The 16,949-nt window shown below is 32.2% G+C and overlaps 1 protein-coding gene across 1 annotated transcript; it reads left to right on the top strand.

Annotated features, from left to right (window-relative positions):
• The first annotated feature begins 14,002 nt into the window (after nucleotides 1-14,002).
• LOC143082534 (sulfate transporter-like) lies at nucleotides 14,003-16,812 on the top strand. Its single transcript, XM_076258251.1, has one exon. The coding sequence runs from the start codon at nucleotides 14,013-14,015 to the stop codon at nucleotides 16,116-16,118; it is 2,106 nt and encodes a 701-aa protein (XP_076114366.1). The 5' UTR covers nucleotides 14,003-14,012; the 3' UTR covers nucleotides 16,119-16,812.
• The last annotated feature ends 137 nt before the right edge of the window (nucleotides 16,813-16,949 follow it).

Here is a 16,949-nt window from a genome sequence, read left to right as displayed (position 1 = left end):
TTAATTCATTCATTTATTTAATTCGGAGAATAAACTAGTGGATTTCCCAAACTACTTTCTAACAGAAATTCCTTTGTTCAATGTATGGACGACCTGAATACCAAAACATATACATGTATATAAATATTAAAATACTCAACGTTATCTTTTTTTTTTATTTTCACGTTACCTTTGCTCAGGCTTTTCTTTATCCCATATATATATACAAAATAGTCTTAATAATTATTTTTTTTATTTGGCAGATGCTATTTTGCTGGCGTTGGCAAAATAAAATTATGCCTTATTGTCGGCTCTAATAAAACTTGATGAATCTGAAATTTGTCTTTTGGCTGATGATACTGAAAAATCATCTGTGAGCATTATCACTGAGTTTGATATGAATAAGATAAACACAATAACTACACACGACATTTTTAAAACTTTGTCTCACATGAAAAAAACCCAACATAAGTTGAAGCTGTCAAAAAAGATGTCAGGAAAACTTTGATGCTGAATTATTTTGTAAGAATATTTTTTTTTCCTACAGGAACAGTTATTTTTTTATCATGGCATTTTAACAAAATTTAAAGCTCAACTTTTGCTAGGCGGAAAAATACACGTCGACAACATCGAAAAATAGTAGTAAAATGTATAACAGACAATCATGTATGCAATGTGACAAAGGCCAAAACCAAACTGAGTACAAAAAGCGGAACAATTATCGTACATTGTGCGTCTTTCAACAATGAACAAAACCTAAATCCGAATCTATGTGCTTGCCCTTGGCTAACATAAAAAAAAATGTATCAGCTTTCCGGATGAACGTTTATCCAGAAAAGCGCTTCGAACGCAACACAGTTTATAAATCTTTATAAACCGGTAAGACAACATTTAAACAAGGTTTTGTATAGTATATATAAGACTATACAAATCCTTGATTTAAGTAAACAATACAAAAGAGAAAGGGACCGATTTGTTCTACAGCAATGACCAAAACGACACGTGACAGACATTGAAAACTATTTAAGAATAACTGTTACAGGTTTCTGGAATGGGATAGTTTTATGAGGAATGCAGGGTTTGATATAATTGTTGACACATAATCATCCATCTAAAATTCAAAAGAGTGATGTAACAAAACAACAAATTATAAAATTCTGTTGAAAAGTGCTCGACTCGTCAGTACGTTGCTAAAAAAATAATCCTCTTCGTATACTTAAAAACTGGTAGGAAAATGTCCACTATCAAATTGATCAGTCCTTCTAAGTTTCTAAGGAAAATATGCATGTAGTAATTCACAAAAAAACAACAATACAAAACTGTAAACTGTGCACCAGAATGAAATGAGAACTGTGCACAATACACAAGATATCAGTAGACTAATATCAAACATTGTTCACATAATCAAAGAAACTAGCAAAACTATGCAACGGATTAAAAAAAAGAAGAACAAAAAATGAAGAAAAACGTAGACATCCACGAAATGACATACAGAACGTAGCACAATTGGTTTTGAACTAAATAAAGTTAGTTTTGAAAAATTGTGCACAAGATATAAAAAAAAACATTTGGAACTTGCAGAATTATATGCAAATTATTGCGTCACTTTGCACTTGAATTTGAATCATCGCAGAATTATCCCAGTTACGAATTTGTAAAACTATGGAATAAAATTTAATCATTGCAGAATAATGAAAATAATCTTTAAACTGCATGCACTTAAATTCAAATTGTTGCATCATTCTACAGAAAATCACAAAACTGTGCTCTTGAATTCAAATCTATAAACTTCTATTATTAATATAAAAAGAATTATGCATGGCTTTCAGTACGAATAAAACTTGCCGAAATATTCATATATTGATAATATGCTAAATCTATATCAATAAACAAACAAGCTAAAACACTTACAAACCATCAAAATCTATCAACTAAGGCAGCAACCATTTGATTTTCTGGGGGGGGGGGCTATGGTTTTTTTTGGAAAAAAAAGTTTGTTTCCAGTTTTTGGAGAAAAAAATAATTTGTTTTTGATTCTGAGAAAAAAAAAATTGTTTGTTTCACCCTCAGCTGCCACTATATGTAATGCTAAAATTGAAAGAAAAAAATTGTTTTCGACTTGTCGCGAAAAAAATAGATTGTTTTTCGCCGCAGGCGAAAAAAAAAGTTTGCACAGAAAAAAAAACCATAGCCCCCCCAGAAAATCAAATGGTTGCTGCCTAACCAATCTAAGGAGAACATGCCCTTTGATGCAAACCATTTGTCAATCAAACAACCGACACTATATATAGTCCAATATAATTATGTTTATTTTGTGCATGCCCAGTTCTATATTTATTTGTACCCATTTATATCTGAAACCTTTGCGTTATAACACAAGCATTATGATTATTCACAAAGTTTTATATATTTTATGATCAAAGACTATATCGAATTTACATTTATCGTGTTTATATAATGTGAGTAGTTGTGTTTTTGTAAATAACGCCATTAGCATGTGTATACACATGTCCGTCTGCCAAAATTTTGATGTTGTGACACAATTTTAACACAAAGCCAAGTCGTTGGCATAAAGATACGTAGGGATAAAGGATAATTAATGTCGCAATTATACACAATGTATGTATCTTCACGATAATGACTTGGCTGTTTTCTCTTTGGTCGGGTTGTGGTCCCTTTGACACATTCTCCGTTTTTTGTTTCGATGGAAAGGACATGGTTTTAAAATTTCGCTACGGAAAGTACATGTAGCAAAGTGGAGATGCGCAAAAACAATTTTCATACAATTGTGAATTGATAAAAGGTTTGCGAAAGATTGCGTTAAATTACGTAAACATTGATATTCAGAGAAAAATGACATTACGCTTCCTTACTATTTAGTATACGGCAATTATTTCCGGTTAATTGAAACATTACACAGTTGTCATTGCAGGCCCTTTCAGCGTTTCTTCAATAACACAGTTTTTTGGGTTGGTCGGTATACTACATTTAGTGTCGGTTGTTTGATTGACAAAGTGTTTGCATCAAAGGGCATGTTCTCCTTAGATTGGTTAATTGATTGATTTTGATGGTTTGTAAGGGTTTTAGCTTGTTTGTTTATTGATATAGATTTAGCAAATTATCAAGTTTGACGAATTTCACGTTCATTCATCGATGCTAATTTTGATTGGTTGGTTGGTTGGTTGGTTGGTTGATTGATTAAATACTTTATTGTCCTCATACTAGGTACTTACATTGATTTGCTTTTAGAAAATAACTAAATATATATTACCGATAGGTGTTGAAACTGAGATATGAACCGACCAATGGATGATTTAATTTTTTTGTGTGCAAAGAATTATAATAGGAAGAGTGGAAAACAGTTGGTTTATTCATAATGTCAGTTGTCTGTTGAATGGACATGAACAAGTGTCAGAGGAGGCGGAAACTGGAAGAACAATGTGAGCAAATAAGGGATATGATGGACAATCTTCTCTGACCGATTTTTGTCTGGGAGCAAAATGAATGGAATTGTGAGTATGGGAAATTTGTGGAGGTAAGTGAAATCAGACACACCCTTGTATACTCACCGTTAAAAGATCAACCAGTTGAGAAAAGGCAAATCAATGTTTTTATTAACTGACAACAGTAAATCATGTTCTAAGTATTGTATATACATATGTATAGTTTCGATTTGGAGATGGAAATGGAACGAATAATTTTTAAAATACTCCTACAGAATGTTACCAAACCAGAGGAAGTCATATCATAAAACATTTGTTAAGTGTAATTCTGAACCATTGCTTGGAGAATGCCACGTTCATTTAATGTTTGGACAGTAATTTTAAGGTATTTTCTACTAGTCCGAATACTAGTAATATCAGTAAGCTATTTCGATTGTTGTTGCTTCGATTCATTCCTATGAGAAAGCTAATAAGATTAAAATTAAAAAACCTTCAACAGGTCTTGATTATGGACTAGGTTTTGTGTGATTAAAACGTTCGCGATGGTTGTAATTTTGAATGATATATGGGATAAGCAGTTCAAAGTAAAAACACGACATTTTTAAAATTTTGTCTCACATGAAAAAAACCAACATAAGTTGAAGCTGTCAAAAAAGATGTCAGGAAAACTTTGATGCTGAATTATTTTGTAAGAATATTTTTTTTCCTACAGAAACAGTTATTTTTTTATCATGGCATTTTAACACAATTTATAGCTCAAATTTGCTAGGCGGAAAAATACACGTCGATAACATCGAAAAATAGCAGTAAAATGTATAACAGACAATCATGTATGCAATGTGACAAAGGCCAAAACCAAACTGAGTACAAAAAGCGGAACAATTATCGTACATTGTGCGTCTTTCAACAATGAACAAAACCTAAATCCGAATCTATGTGCTTGCCCTTGGCTAACATAAAAAAAAATGTATCAGCTTTCCGGATGAACGTTTATCCAGAAAAGCGCTTCGAACGCAACACAGTTTATAAATCTTTATAAACCGGTAAGACAACATTTAAGCAAGGTTTTGTATAGTATATATAAGACTGTAACAAATCCTTGATTTAAGTAAACAATACAAAAGAGAAAACGAATGGACCGATTTGTTCTACAGCAATGACCAAAACGACACGTGACAGACATTGAAAACTATTTAAGAATAACTGTTACAGGTTTCTGGAATGGGATAGTTTTATGAGGAATGCAGGGTTTGATATAATTGTTGACACATAATCATCCATCTAAAATTCGAAAGAGTGATGTAACAAAACAACAAATTATAAAATTCTGTTGAAAAGTGCTCGACTCGTCAGTACGCTGCTAACAAAATAATCCTCTTCGTATACTTAAAAACAGAAATGGTAGGAAAATGTCCACTATCAAATTGATCAGTCCTTCTAAGTTTCTAAGGAAAATTAATATGCATGTAGTAATTCACAAAAAAACAACCATACAAAACTGTAAACTGTGCACCAGAATGAAATGAGAACTGTGCACAATACACAAGATATCAGTAGACTAATATCAAACATTGTTCACATAATCAAAGAAACTGGCAAAACTATGCAACTGATTAAAAAAGAGAAGAAGAAAAAATGAAGAAAAACATAGACATCTACGAAATGACATACAGAACGTAGCACAATGGGTTTTGAACTAAATAAAGTTAGTTTTGAAAAATTGTGCACAAGATATAAAAAAAAAAACATTTGGAACTTGCAGAATTATATGCAAATTATTGCGTCACTTTGCACTTGAATTTGAATCATCGCAGAATTATCCCAGTTACGAATTTGTAAAACTATGGAATACAATTTAATCATTGCAGAATTATGAAAATAATCTTTAAACTGCATGCACTTAAATTCAAATTGTTGCATAATTCTACAGAAAATCACAAAACTGTGCTCTTAAATTCAAATCTATAAACTTCTATTATTAATATAAAAAGAATTATGCATGGCTTTCAGTACGAATAAAACTTGCCGAAATATTCATATATTGATAATATGCTAAATCTATATCAATAAACAAACAAGCTAAAACACTTACAAACCATCAAAATCAATCAATTAACCAATCTAAGGAGAACATGCCCTTTGATGCAAACACTTTGTCAATCAAACAACCGACACTATATATAGTCCAATATAATTATGTTTATTTTGTGCATGCCCAGTTCTATATTTATTTGTACCCATTTATATCTGAAACCTTTGCGTTATAACACAAGCATTATGATTATTCACAAAGTTTTATATATTTTATGATCAAAGACTATATCGAATTTACATTTATCGTGTTTATATAATGTGAGAAGTTGTGTTTTTATAAATAACGCCATTAGCATGTGTACACACATGTCCGTCTGCCAAAATTTTGATGTTGTGACACAATTTTAACACAAAGCCAAGTCGTTGGCATAAAGATACGTAGGGATAAAGGATAATTAATGTCGCAATTATACACAATGTATGTATCTTCACGATAATGACTTGGCTGTTTTCTCTTTGGTCGGGTTGTGGTCCCTTTGACACATTTTCCGTTTTTTTTTCGATGGAAAGGACATGGTTTTAAAATTTCGCTACGGAAAGTACATGTAGCGAAGTGGAGATGCGCAAAAACAATTTTCATACAATTGTGAATTGATAAAAGGTTTGCGAAAGATTGCGTTAAATTACGTAAACATTGATATTCAGAGAAAAATGACAATACGCTTCATTACTATTCAGTATACGGCAATTATTTCCGGTTAATTGAAACATTACACAGTTGTCATTGCAGGCCCTTTCAGCGTTTCTTCAATAACACAGTTTTTTGGGTTGGTCGGTATACTACATGTAGTGTCGGTTGTTTGATTGACAAAGTGTTTGCATCAAAGGGCATGTTCTCCTTAGATTGGTTAATTGATTGATTTTGATGGTTTGTAAGTGTTTTAGCTTGTTTGTTTATTGATATAGATTTAGCAAATTATCAAGTTTGACGAATTTCACGTTCATTCATCGATACTAATTTTGATTGGTTGGTTGGTTGGTTGGTTGGTTGATTGATTAAATGCTTTATTGTCCTCATACTAGGTACTTACATTGATTTGCTTTTAGAAAATAACTAAATATATATCACCGATAGTTGTTGAAACTGAGATATGAACTGACCAATGGATGATTTAATTTTTTTGTGTGCAAAGAAATATAATAGGAAGAGTTGAAAACAGTTGGTTTATTCATAATGTCAGTTGTCTGTTGAATGGACATGAACAAGTGTCAGAGGAGGCGGGAACTGGAAGAACAATGTGAGCAAATAAGGGATATGATGGACAATCTTCTCTGACCGATTTTTGTCTGGGAGCAAAATGAATGGAATTGTGAGTATGGGAAGTTTGTGGAGGTAAGTGAAATCAGACACACCCTTGTATACTCACCGTTAAAAGATCAACCAGTTGAGAAAAGGCAAATCAATGTTTTTATTAACTGACAACAGTAAATCATGTTCTAAGTATTGTATATACATATGTATAGTTTCGATTTGGAGATGGAAATGGAACGAATAATTTTTTAAATACTCCTACAGAATGTTACCAGACCAGAGGAAGTCATATCATAAAACATTTGTTAAGTATAATTCTGAACCATTGCTTGGAGAATTCCACGTTCATTTAATGTTTGGACAGTACTTTTAAGGTATTTTCTACTAGTCCGAATACTAGTAATATCAGTAAGCTATTTCGATTGTTGTTGCTTCGATTCATTCCTATGAGAAAGCTAATAAGATCAAAATTAAACAGGTCGTGATTATGGACTAGGTTTTGTGTGATTAAAACGTACGCGATGGTTGTAATTTTGAATGATATATGGGAAAAGCAGTTCAAAGTAATATTGTAACAATTACTCACACACATACATATATACATTGTACAGCAGTTAAACAGCACAATAACAACAGGTACTAAACAAAAGGCAAATAAGTCGAAGAGTTGGTTAGAAAATGTTGATAATACTGCATATTATTTGAAATATCAATCTGGTAAGACATGGTTAACTGCTGGTAGTTTACAGCAGCCTGTCGCTATAATAAAGTTTAGGTTGAATACTCTAGTCCGTCAATGTCATGTTTTGAAGTTAACGCTTCGATGATCCGGCTGCAATGTGTAACAAGTATAAGCTGTTGCTTTTCAAAATTGTTACTTTCTTATAACTAACACAGTAAAAGTAGTAATTTTAAAAGTTTATACTTGTAAGACATGCAGGAGTGGTTTTATACAAAAGACTAATCTTATTCCCCCCACCCGTGCTCATCTATACATTTCACCAAAAGTTTTGTACGATGCAATTCATATTTTTATTATATGAAAGCGATTTCTTTATTGTTTTTATTGAAGAATTTGTTTCAACATCAGTGCAATGTTTATAATTCATGCACGGCTTCATTTTTATGCATTTCATGTATAATATTTGTGATGTGCAGTGATGTGCAGACTTTCCTAAATTTTTAAAGTTTAGATGAAGTGTTTAAGATCTGAGCTGCCACAACAATATTATTAAATGGTAGGAATCGTTTGTTTTTTTTTATTGTGAGTATGAATGTAAATCATGAAATAGTAGGAATTTCACAAGTTTCTAATTGTGAGTATACATGTATATCATGAAACGGTAGGAATTGCACCAGTTTCTTATTGCTAAGATGAATGTATATCATGAAATGGTAGGAATCAAACTTTTTTTTATTGTGAGTATGAATGTTTATTGAGACATTGTAGGAATTGCACAACTATCTTATTGTGAGTATGAATGTATATCTTGAGAAATAGGATTTGTACAAGTTTCTTGTTGTGAATATAAAAACAGAAGATTTGCCAATGACAAAACTCTTCACACGAAACCAAATGACACAGAAATTAACAATTATAGATCACCGTACGGCCTTCAACAATGAGCAATCGTACAATTTTCTAATTGTGAGTATTAATGAATATAATGATATGGTAGAATTTACAAGTTTTTTCTTGTGAGTAAGAATGTATTGTATCCTGATATGATAGGAATAGTGTAAGTTTCTTATTAATTGTAAGTATAAATCAATATTAGAATTGGTAGCAATGATAAAAGATTTTTATTTTGATTATGAAAGTATATCATGAAATACGAATCGTTAAAGTTGCTTTTTGTGAGTGTTGATGTATATCATGAAATAGTACGAATTGTACAAGTTTCTTATTGTGAGTATGAATGTTTATCATGAAATAGTAGGAATCGCTTAATTTGTTTATTGTAAGAGGAATGGATTTATATCATGAAATAGTACGAGTCGTACAATATTCTTATAATGAGTATTTATAGAATAATTGCAATTTTGTTTTTGATACTGACTTTATCAGCAAGAATATCAAGCGAGCCCGCAAGGGCGAGCTGTTATTCGAGCTGATGAAGTCAGTATCAAAAAATAAAATGCCATTATTCTTTTTATCGGCAATCTGTCGTAACTCTTGGTTTTTTTGTAAAGAATATGAGGTTAATTGAAATAACAAGTAAAACTACTTTTACGCGTACAAAACGTTGGGTTCGATGTTCGATTGTATGAATGAGGTCGCGTGCATTTCATTGATAAATTGAAGCGGATGAACAAGAACATGTGACGTTACTGCACTGCTACATGACGTCATTTAGGAGATAACTGTATAGTATTTTAAGCTCCGACGGCATCAATTGGGGTTTTGATGGTCGCAAATTAAGTTTACTGGCGACGCGTTAGCGGAGACAGTAAACGGGTATTTGCGACAATCAAATCCCCAATTGATGCCGTCGGAGCTTAAAATACAATATTGTTATCTCCATTCTAATGAAACTGACAGAAAACAACGTTAAAACATGTATTTAAAATCTGTCATATGCCGTCTGCGCTTGCGCGTACGTCCCATAGCATCAATTGTCAATTGATGCCATGTAAGAAAGTGACGTTATCCAATCAAAATGAACGTTAAAAACGTTGTTGCATTAGAATGCCTAATATTTTCGAGTATCAAGTCCTGTCCATGATATTGAAAATATTAGGCAGTAAGATCAAAGGGAAAATGTTCTAATTGCCGATAAAAATATATATCATGAAATGGTAGGAGGCGTACAATTTACGTTATTCATACTAGTTATCTTTATCTACGGTTATATCCGATTTTAAAAAGATAATTCTGTAATACCACCATTGGTTTAACCCTAAGATAGATATACATTGTAGTAAGATGTGATATTAGTGCCAATGAGACAACTCTCCATCCAAGTAACAATTTATAAAAGTAAACAATTATAGTTGAAGGTACAACCTTCAACACGGAGCTTTGGTCTTTGTTAAATTTGCACGTTTCACAAAATTGTGCAGAATTTATCTTGGTTTCAAATAAAAAAAATACTTGACATAAGTAAAGTTTTATCCTGTGGTCATTTTTTTTTATAAATTTCCTGTTTACAAAACTTAGAATTTTTCGAAAAACTAAGGATTTCCTTATCCCAGGCATAGATTACCTTAGCAGTATTTGGCACAACTTTTTGGAATTTTGGGTCCTCAATGCTCTTCAACTTTACTTGTTTGGCTTTTAAACTATTTTGATCTGAGCGTCACTAATGAGTCTTATGTAGACGAAACGCGCGTCTGACGTACTAAAATATAATCCTGGTACCTTTGATAACTATTTCCCCTGAAAAGCCATCTTATAATATTTGTTCATTTAGTATTTAAGATATGAAGTCGAACACTTAATTGTAATTATTAGTTATATTTATCTATATATATAACTATTTCAGGCTCACAGGCCAATGTATTAGCATCTTTTTGAGGTCTTGTCGATACTGGTATTTGTTACATTTATATGCAGCTAATTTCAAGTGATATTTAGACTAAGCAGGAATAGTTTTCATTGTTGGTTACTTCTAGCCAAATATCAGACTGGACAACAGTGAAATAAACTAAATTGCTATTAATTTGCCTGTACACTAACTTCATGTATTCTAATACAAACACAATTGATTAATTTTTCTCGAGACAATTTTTCGAGCATTGGGTTCTTGACCCGGGTTTCCGACATTTTCCACAATATTTGAAATGTAGTCATTTGACTGCATTTTAAATATAGTTTGACCGAGTTAACAATTTTGTGATGGTTTTCCTGGCCGGCGGGACTGACAGAGCAACATATATCTAGAACACACATGATTATACAATTATATCTGATTTTCATGTACATAAATTATGAAATTATGAGTTATATTTTGTAATGATCATAAGAAATACATGTTATATGAATAAATTCTGTGTCCACCAGTCTTTTTGGGCTATCGGCTATAGGTTGAAGTATTTTTGTTTTATATGATAAGAATAGTTTATTGTGAAACTTGTATTTTCTTACCTTTCTGTACCTGAAGGGACACATTAGTTTGTTTTCTCACGTGGTTTTATATAATTTTACATGCAAAATTAATTACAAAAATAAATAGTATGACATATGTATTATGTCTATCTGTGAAAACATTTAATTAAAACATTTATTTCTCATCTATGTTTGTAGTATACAAATGTATAACTGAAGGTATGTTTATCATTTTTACAATATTTTCAATTTTCTTAAAATACACTTTTGTAAAAACGGTTTAGTTTTCGAAATTTGTATTTTTTCAATAATTAAAACCATATTTATGCCAGAACTTTAGTACTTTTGACGACTTTTTTTTTAAAACTCATGACAATATATTCTATCTATGTCGCCACGCTGTACATAGCGTACTTACTTCTGCTATCGAAAGTCCTACCTGGCCAACCAGAAACATTAATCAAATTAGTGTTTGCTTCTTTGGCTTACTACCTCTCATATAGAAACATGCAGTATGTATCCATGTAGGGTGACATGTCTTCTGGCAAACTTACTTACAGAACAAAGCTGGATGTACTGTCCTGAATATGAATGATATATATTCCCGCTGTATATTAAGCAGTAATCTATTAAGAAAATGTAAACTTCAAGTTAGATATTCCTACATACGTTATTGCTTCCATAAAGAAAAAATAAATTGATTACACTTGTTCGTTACAATTCAATAGACATGCTTAACTATATGAACAGCCTCTATATCAAACGTTTAGCCCAATTGTCTGTGAGTATCCTTGTTATCCTTCCTTGCATCACACACAAACTATGTTTAGGGTTACCATAACGTCTGGCACAGTGAAAGCTACACACAAATTACATGTGTATCATCCTTTTCATATTCATAATTACAATGAAATTCAAAACAGTGCGGCTGTGGCCATTGATTGACACATTAAATGCATCCATTGACTGAGACAATTTGGGTGAACGTTTGTATGTAACGACCACTGTTTACTATGTACTTTTTAAAGACACTTAAACTATGGGGTCACCAAAGGTTCTCGACACCTTAATAAAGTAATTCAAAAAATTAATCAGAAATAACACGATGTTTTGATTTATATCAATTATATAAATCAAAACATAAAGGTTATTCCTGATTAATTTTTCGAATTATTTTATAATTAAAGGCGTTAAGAAACCTTTGGTGACCCCACAGTTTAAATGTCTATCGTAGGTACGTTGTGAACAGTGGTCGCTACAGACAAACGTTTACGTAAATTGTCCCAGTCAATGGATGAATTTAATGTGTCAATCAATGGCCACAGCCACACTGTTTTGAATTTCATTCTATTTATTCGAAGCATTAGATTTTGTGTTTATTTTACAATTTGAAGAAGACTCGTAATTCATTTACAGAAAATGTCGACTCATCAGACACTAGTTTAAGTTGTTTGGTCTTTTATTTTAAAATATATTTATTTCTGAATTTATATTCTGCGCACGTTTAAATTCGTCTTAAATTTGCAATCCCTATTTTATCTCCAATTGATGATTCGGAGATACAAATATACAGTCAAATAAATGTATTTCCTATGTTGAAAATTGTCTTTCATTTCTTCGTAATCGTATGTTAAATGTACCTGTATGTTCAATGAAATAACATGCAAACGTGCATAGTTTAAAAAAAAGAAATAATCCAATCTAATGACAAATGTGTTAGGTTATGTTTAACATGCTCGATAGAAAGATATAATTCATGTTTGTAAATTTGTATAAACATGTACCAAGTGCGTCGTTACTTTTTGTCAGTCACCGAATTATTTAACGTTAATGCTCTATTGTTACAGTAACTAATAATAATTGTAGTAATAAAAATATCATAGAACTTTACTAGACTTAAATTGTTTTGTTTATCATGCATCTCGGAATAACAAAACTAGTTATGTTTATATTCTTTGGCTACTGAAAGTAGTTATGTAACTATCTTATATCTTTATAGATATTATTTTTTGGAGAATTGCGCAATTTAAATGACAGACTGTTGATTGTTTCTATCAAATGTATTCTTAGCTTTAGTAAATACGGGACTATTCAGATAGAACTTGATATATTATATAGATACTAGTATATGGTTGAAGTCTGTAGGGTGCATTAAAACAAACTCATCAAAGCGTTTAGAATTAACTTATTATTTTGTACGCCAGATGCCTGTTTTGTCTACATAAGACTCACCAGTGGCGTTCTAATGCAAACAGTTGGAAAATCAAATAAGGTGTTGAAGAGCATTTAAAACCCAAAAGTCCAACACGTTATTCCACATACAACAAAGACAATTAATACAGTGGGTATCTTCGTGTTTCGCGATTGTCTTATTCAAATTTTTACAGGATATAACGGATTTGCTTATATATCATATTATAAAAGAAGTGCTGAGTACTAGGCTGTTTCACCCTCGAGGACGAAACGTATTTCAACTCTGGCATTGTCACAGTAGTTGTGAAAACTAATTATATATACCAGAAACCAAATGAGTTACACAAGACGCTCATTTCGTCTGCATAAGACTCTACATAGGATGCGCTCGAAGTCCTCACAAATAATTATTTGAAGTAAAAATGCTTCCTTACTATAAATACTTGTGGATGTAGTCAAACGTATGATTTTACAATGTTTATTTTCAGAGTCCTTGCCAGCTTACATTATTATTTTTTTCGTTGGGTTGCTTTATTGACGAATACCAAGCATCTTCTATAATTCTTATATACATAATGGTAGTAAAAAAAGTGTTCACAAAACAATTTGCCTCGAATTGACTAGCCTACTGTTGAAAATGTTTGCCATAAAACATTGGAAAATACATAGTTTTTTTCCGCTAGTATTTACCTGGTAATATCAAATGAAATGTATATAGCAGGGGAGACCGATAGTAGTAATGTAACTCCCTCAAGCAAAGTTGGCTTTAGATGAATTTGACTATTTATTTTAGGTATTTGTGACATAACTCTTCAACAGTTTCGGTACTTATACATCTTCGGATTTCAAATTTTGGCTTTGAGCGTTCCTAATGAAGGTTAATCCAGAAAAGGGCTTCGGACGCAAGAAAATTATTAAACGTGTTGTTTACCATTTTTTATAACATGATCTAGTTACCAATATGACAATAACCAATTGTTATTTTTTTCAGATAAACTCAACAATGGAAGTGAAACTAAAGGCTAAAGACTTGATATCAACGCAAAGAAGATGGTACTCATCCGAAGCACTTGATAGCGTGTATTATAAGGTACCTGTCAAGAGACGTTCGAAAATCGGAAAGATCAAGGACAACTGCTTTTGCTCTAGAACACGCGTTTGGAAAGTATTGACAACACTGCTACCTATAATTAAATTCATTGAGAAATACAAAACGCCAAACATTCTAGGTGATTTCCTTAGCGGTCTAACAGCAACATTCTTACACCTTCCACAGGGGCTTGGGTTTGGAATATTAGCGGGACTCCAACCAATCAATGGCTTGTACACAACTTTCTTTCCTGTTTTGATATATATGTTTTTTGGGACGTCTCCACACGTTTCTTTCGGATCTAATGCGGTCATGGCTCTTTTGACACAGACTGTTGTCAAACGCGAGGCTGATCGTTATTTAGGTAGCAACACACTGCATTTAATATCAACGATTAATCATTCAGATGAGTCTACGGGAAACAGTTCTTCTCGTTATTTACAAAACAACTTGGAGGACATCAAAGTTGGAGCCGCCATGACAGCGTCCTTACTTACAGGATTAATTTTAGCTGGACTTGGTATTTGTCGTCTTGGATTTCTGACACGATACATGTCGGTTAGTTTTATCGGCGGTTTTACAACGGCAGCAGCAATACATATAGCTTCAAGCCAAGTTCCTAAAATGCTTGGCATCGTCGTGTCACCTCACTCTGGAGCAGGAAAGTTAGTAAAGATGTACATTGAGCTTTTCTCAAATATAGAATTAGCCGTTATTTCGGAACTTGTGATTGCAGTTATTACAATTATTATATTACTCATTGTAAAAATTCTGATTAACGAAAAATATAAAGATCGCATGAAAATACCAATTCCTATTGATTTTATCGTTGTCATTATAGGGACTATCGTTTCATATTTCGGTAAATTCGAAAACAATTTCGATGTAAAAATTGTAGGAGATATTCCTTCAGGATTTCCAATGCCTAAAGTTCCGGCATTACACACTGCATCTACAATGATAATGGACTGTGTTGTAATGGCAATATTATCTCTAGCGATGACTATATCATTAGCAAAACTAACTGCCAAAAAGCATGGAATATCAATTGATGATAACCAGGAATTGATTGCATATGGCATTAGTAACATAGGCTCTTCGTTTTTCTCTTGTTTTCCCCAAGCAACAGCACCCCCTAGAACAATGGTTCTAAGCAATTTGGGCGCGAAATCAACACTGAATGCCATACCAACTGGACTCATTATACTGCTAATTATTTTGTGGATAGGAACTCTTTTCGAATCACTTCCTGTTGCAATCTTGGCAGCTATGATAATTGTGGCTATGAAGAACCTATTGATGCAATTTGGAGATATACCAAGGCTTTGGCGAATAAACAAGTTTGATTGTATAATTTGGCTGATTACTTTTTCTGTATCAGTACTGGTCGATTTGGACTATGGACTTATGGCTGGCATAGGCTTCTCAATATTATCCATTGTGATTCAAAATCAGATGGCATCTGGCAAAGTTATCGGTTACTCTGACCGAGAAGACATATTTGTAGATTCGAAAAACCATGTTCACGTTATCGAAATCAGTTCTATCAAAATTTTCCAATATCAAGCACCACTGCATTTCGCGAATGCAGAAACTTTTAGAAAAATATTATATAGCCAAGTTGCAGACGCCATTAAGCTTAAGAACAGGAAAGAAAAAGATGAAATAGTAAAAGTTGAAAATCAGGATGTATCTGAGAAAGGGCAGAAACTTGAACAAAATATCCGTCACATCATTCTTGATTTTCAAATGATCAGTAATGTAGATTTATCTGGAATAAATATTCTTACTCAGATCATGAAGGAGTACAAAGCCGTTGATATAGAGATATACATTGTAAAGTGTTCTTCAAAAATCACAGAAACACTAAGAGCAGCTGACTTCTTTGAAAACTTTCCAAAAGAGAATATGCTTTATGATTTGGCAGATGCAGTTTATGTTATCAACTCAAATAAAGCTACCGATAACAATGAAAATACCACAACGAAATCAGATTTGAGAGAAAACACGAAACTTTGAACAATGTGAAACGTCTAAATTCCAATTACATAGACGTACAACAATACACTTTGATACTTTTCCATATTTGTTTACTTTGATTTCTATACCTTACAAGTTGGGAATACAATTTGTTGACAAGAAAGTAAAATAAATCTGAAGCGACCAATTTCAGGTCTTCAAAAATAGTATGATTAGGTTGGTTCTCTATGGAAATTCAGCGTTACTTCGGAAACACAAATGTTCCTCGGAGTTCAGTTTTTCATTATTTTTGCTGTTTACCCTCACCGCTTTTTGCTCAATCGAATTATGACTATTGAACAGCGGTATGCTACTGTTGTCTTTATCTACAATAAGTGTCAGAGCAGAAATACGTCAAAACAATTTAACATATAGTTGATAAAAGGTTTATTATTCTGCAATTGTTTGCGTTTTTCCCTATAGGATAGCGTTATAACGATCAAATATATATATATATATATATATAGAGAGAAAATTGAAATCATCGCTTGCTTTTATCGTAGGTTTTTCCTCTGCATGCATTGTCAATTTCTGGGATAATTCGAGATATTAGGCAGAATATACTTTTTTTTATATCCTCAATTGTCCGAAACTGAAATGTACCAAGTCAGGAAAATGGCCATTGTTATATTATAGTTCGTTTCTGTGTGTGTTACATTTTAATGTTGTGTTTCTGTTGTGTCATAGTTCTCTTAGCAACGTTTTCCGTTAAAACTTTTCATATTTTGTAATCTCTCATTATTATTCAACAATCTGCAATACATATTTCGTTTTACACATTGATCATGCAATATTTTGTTATTACAAGATTAAATGGCACTCGATGTTAAC

Source organism: Mytilus galloprovincialis, chromosome 7 (assembly GCF_965363235.1).
Source record: "Mytilus galloprovincialis chromosome 7, xbMytGall1.hap1.1, whole genome shotgun sequence".
NCBI classification, from domain to species: domain Eukaryota; kingdom Metazoa; phylum Mollusca; class Bivalvia; order Mytilida; family Mytilidae; genus Mytilus; species Mytilus galloprovincialis.
This window is presented reverse-complemented; position numbering and strand designations above follow the sequence as displayed.

Coding starts and splice junctions, on each gene's coding strand:
- LOC143082534 (XM_076258251.1), top strand. CDS start 14,013: ATGGAAGTGAAACTAAAGGCTAAAGACTTGATATCAACGCAAAGAAGA.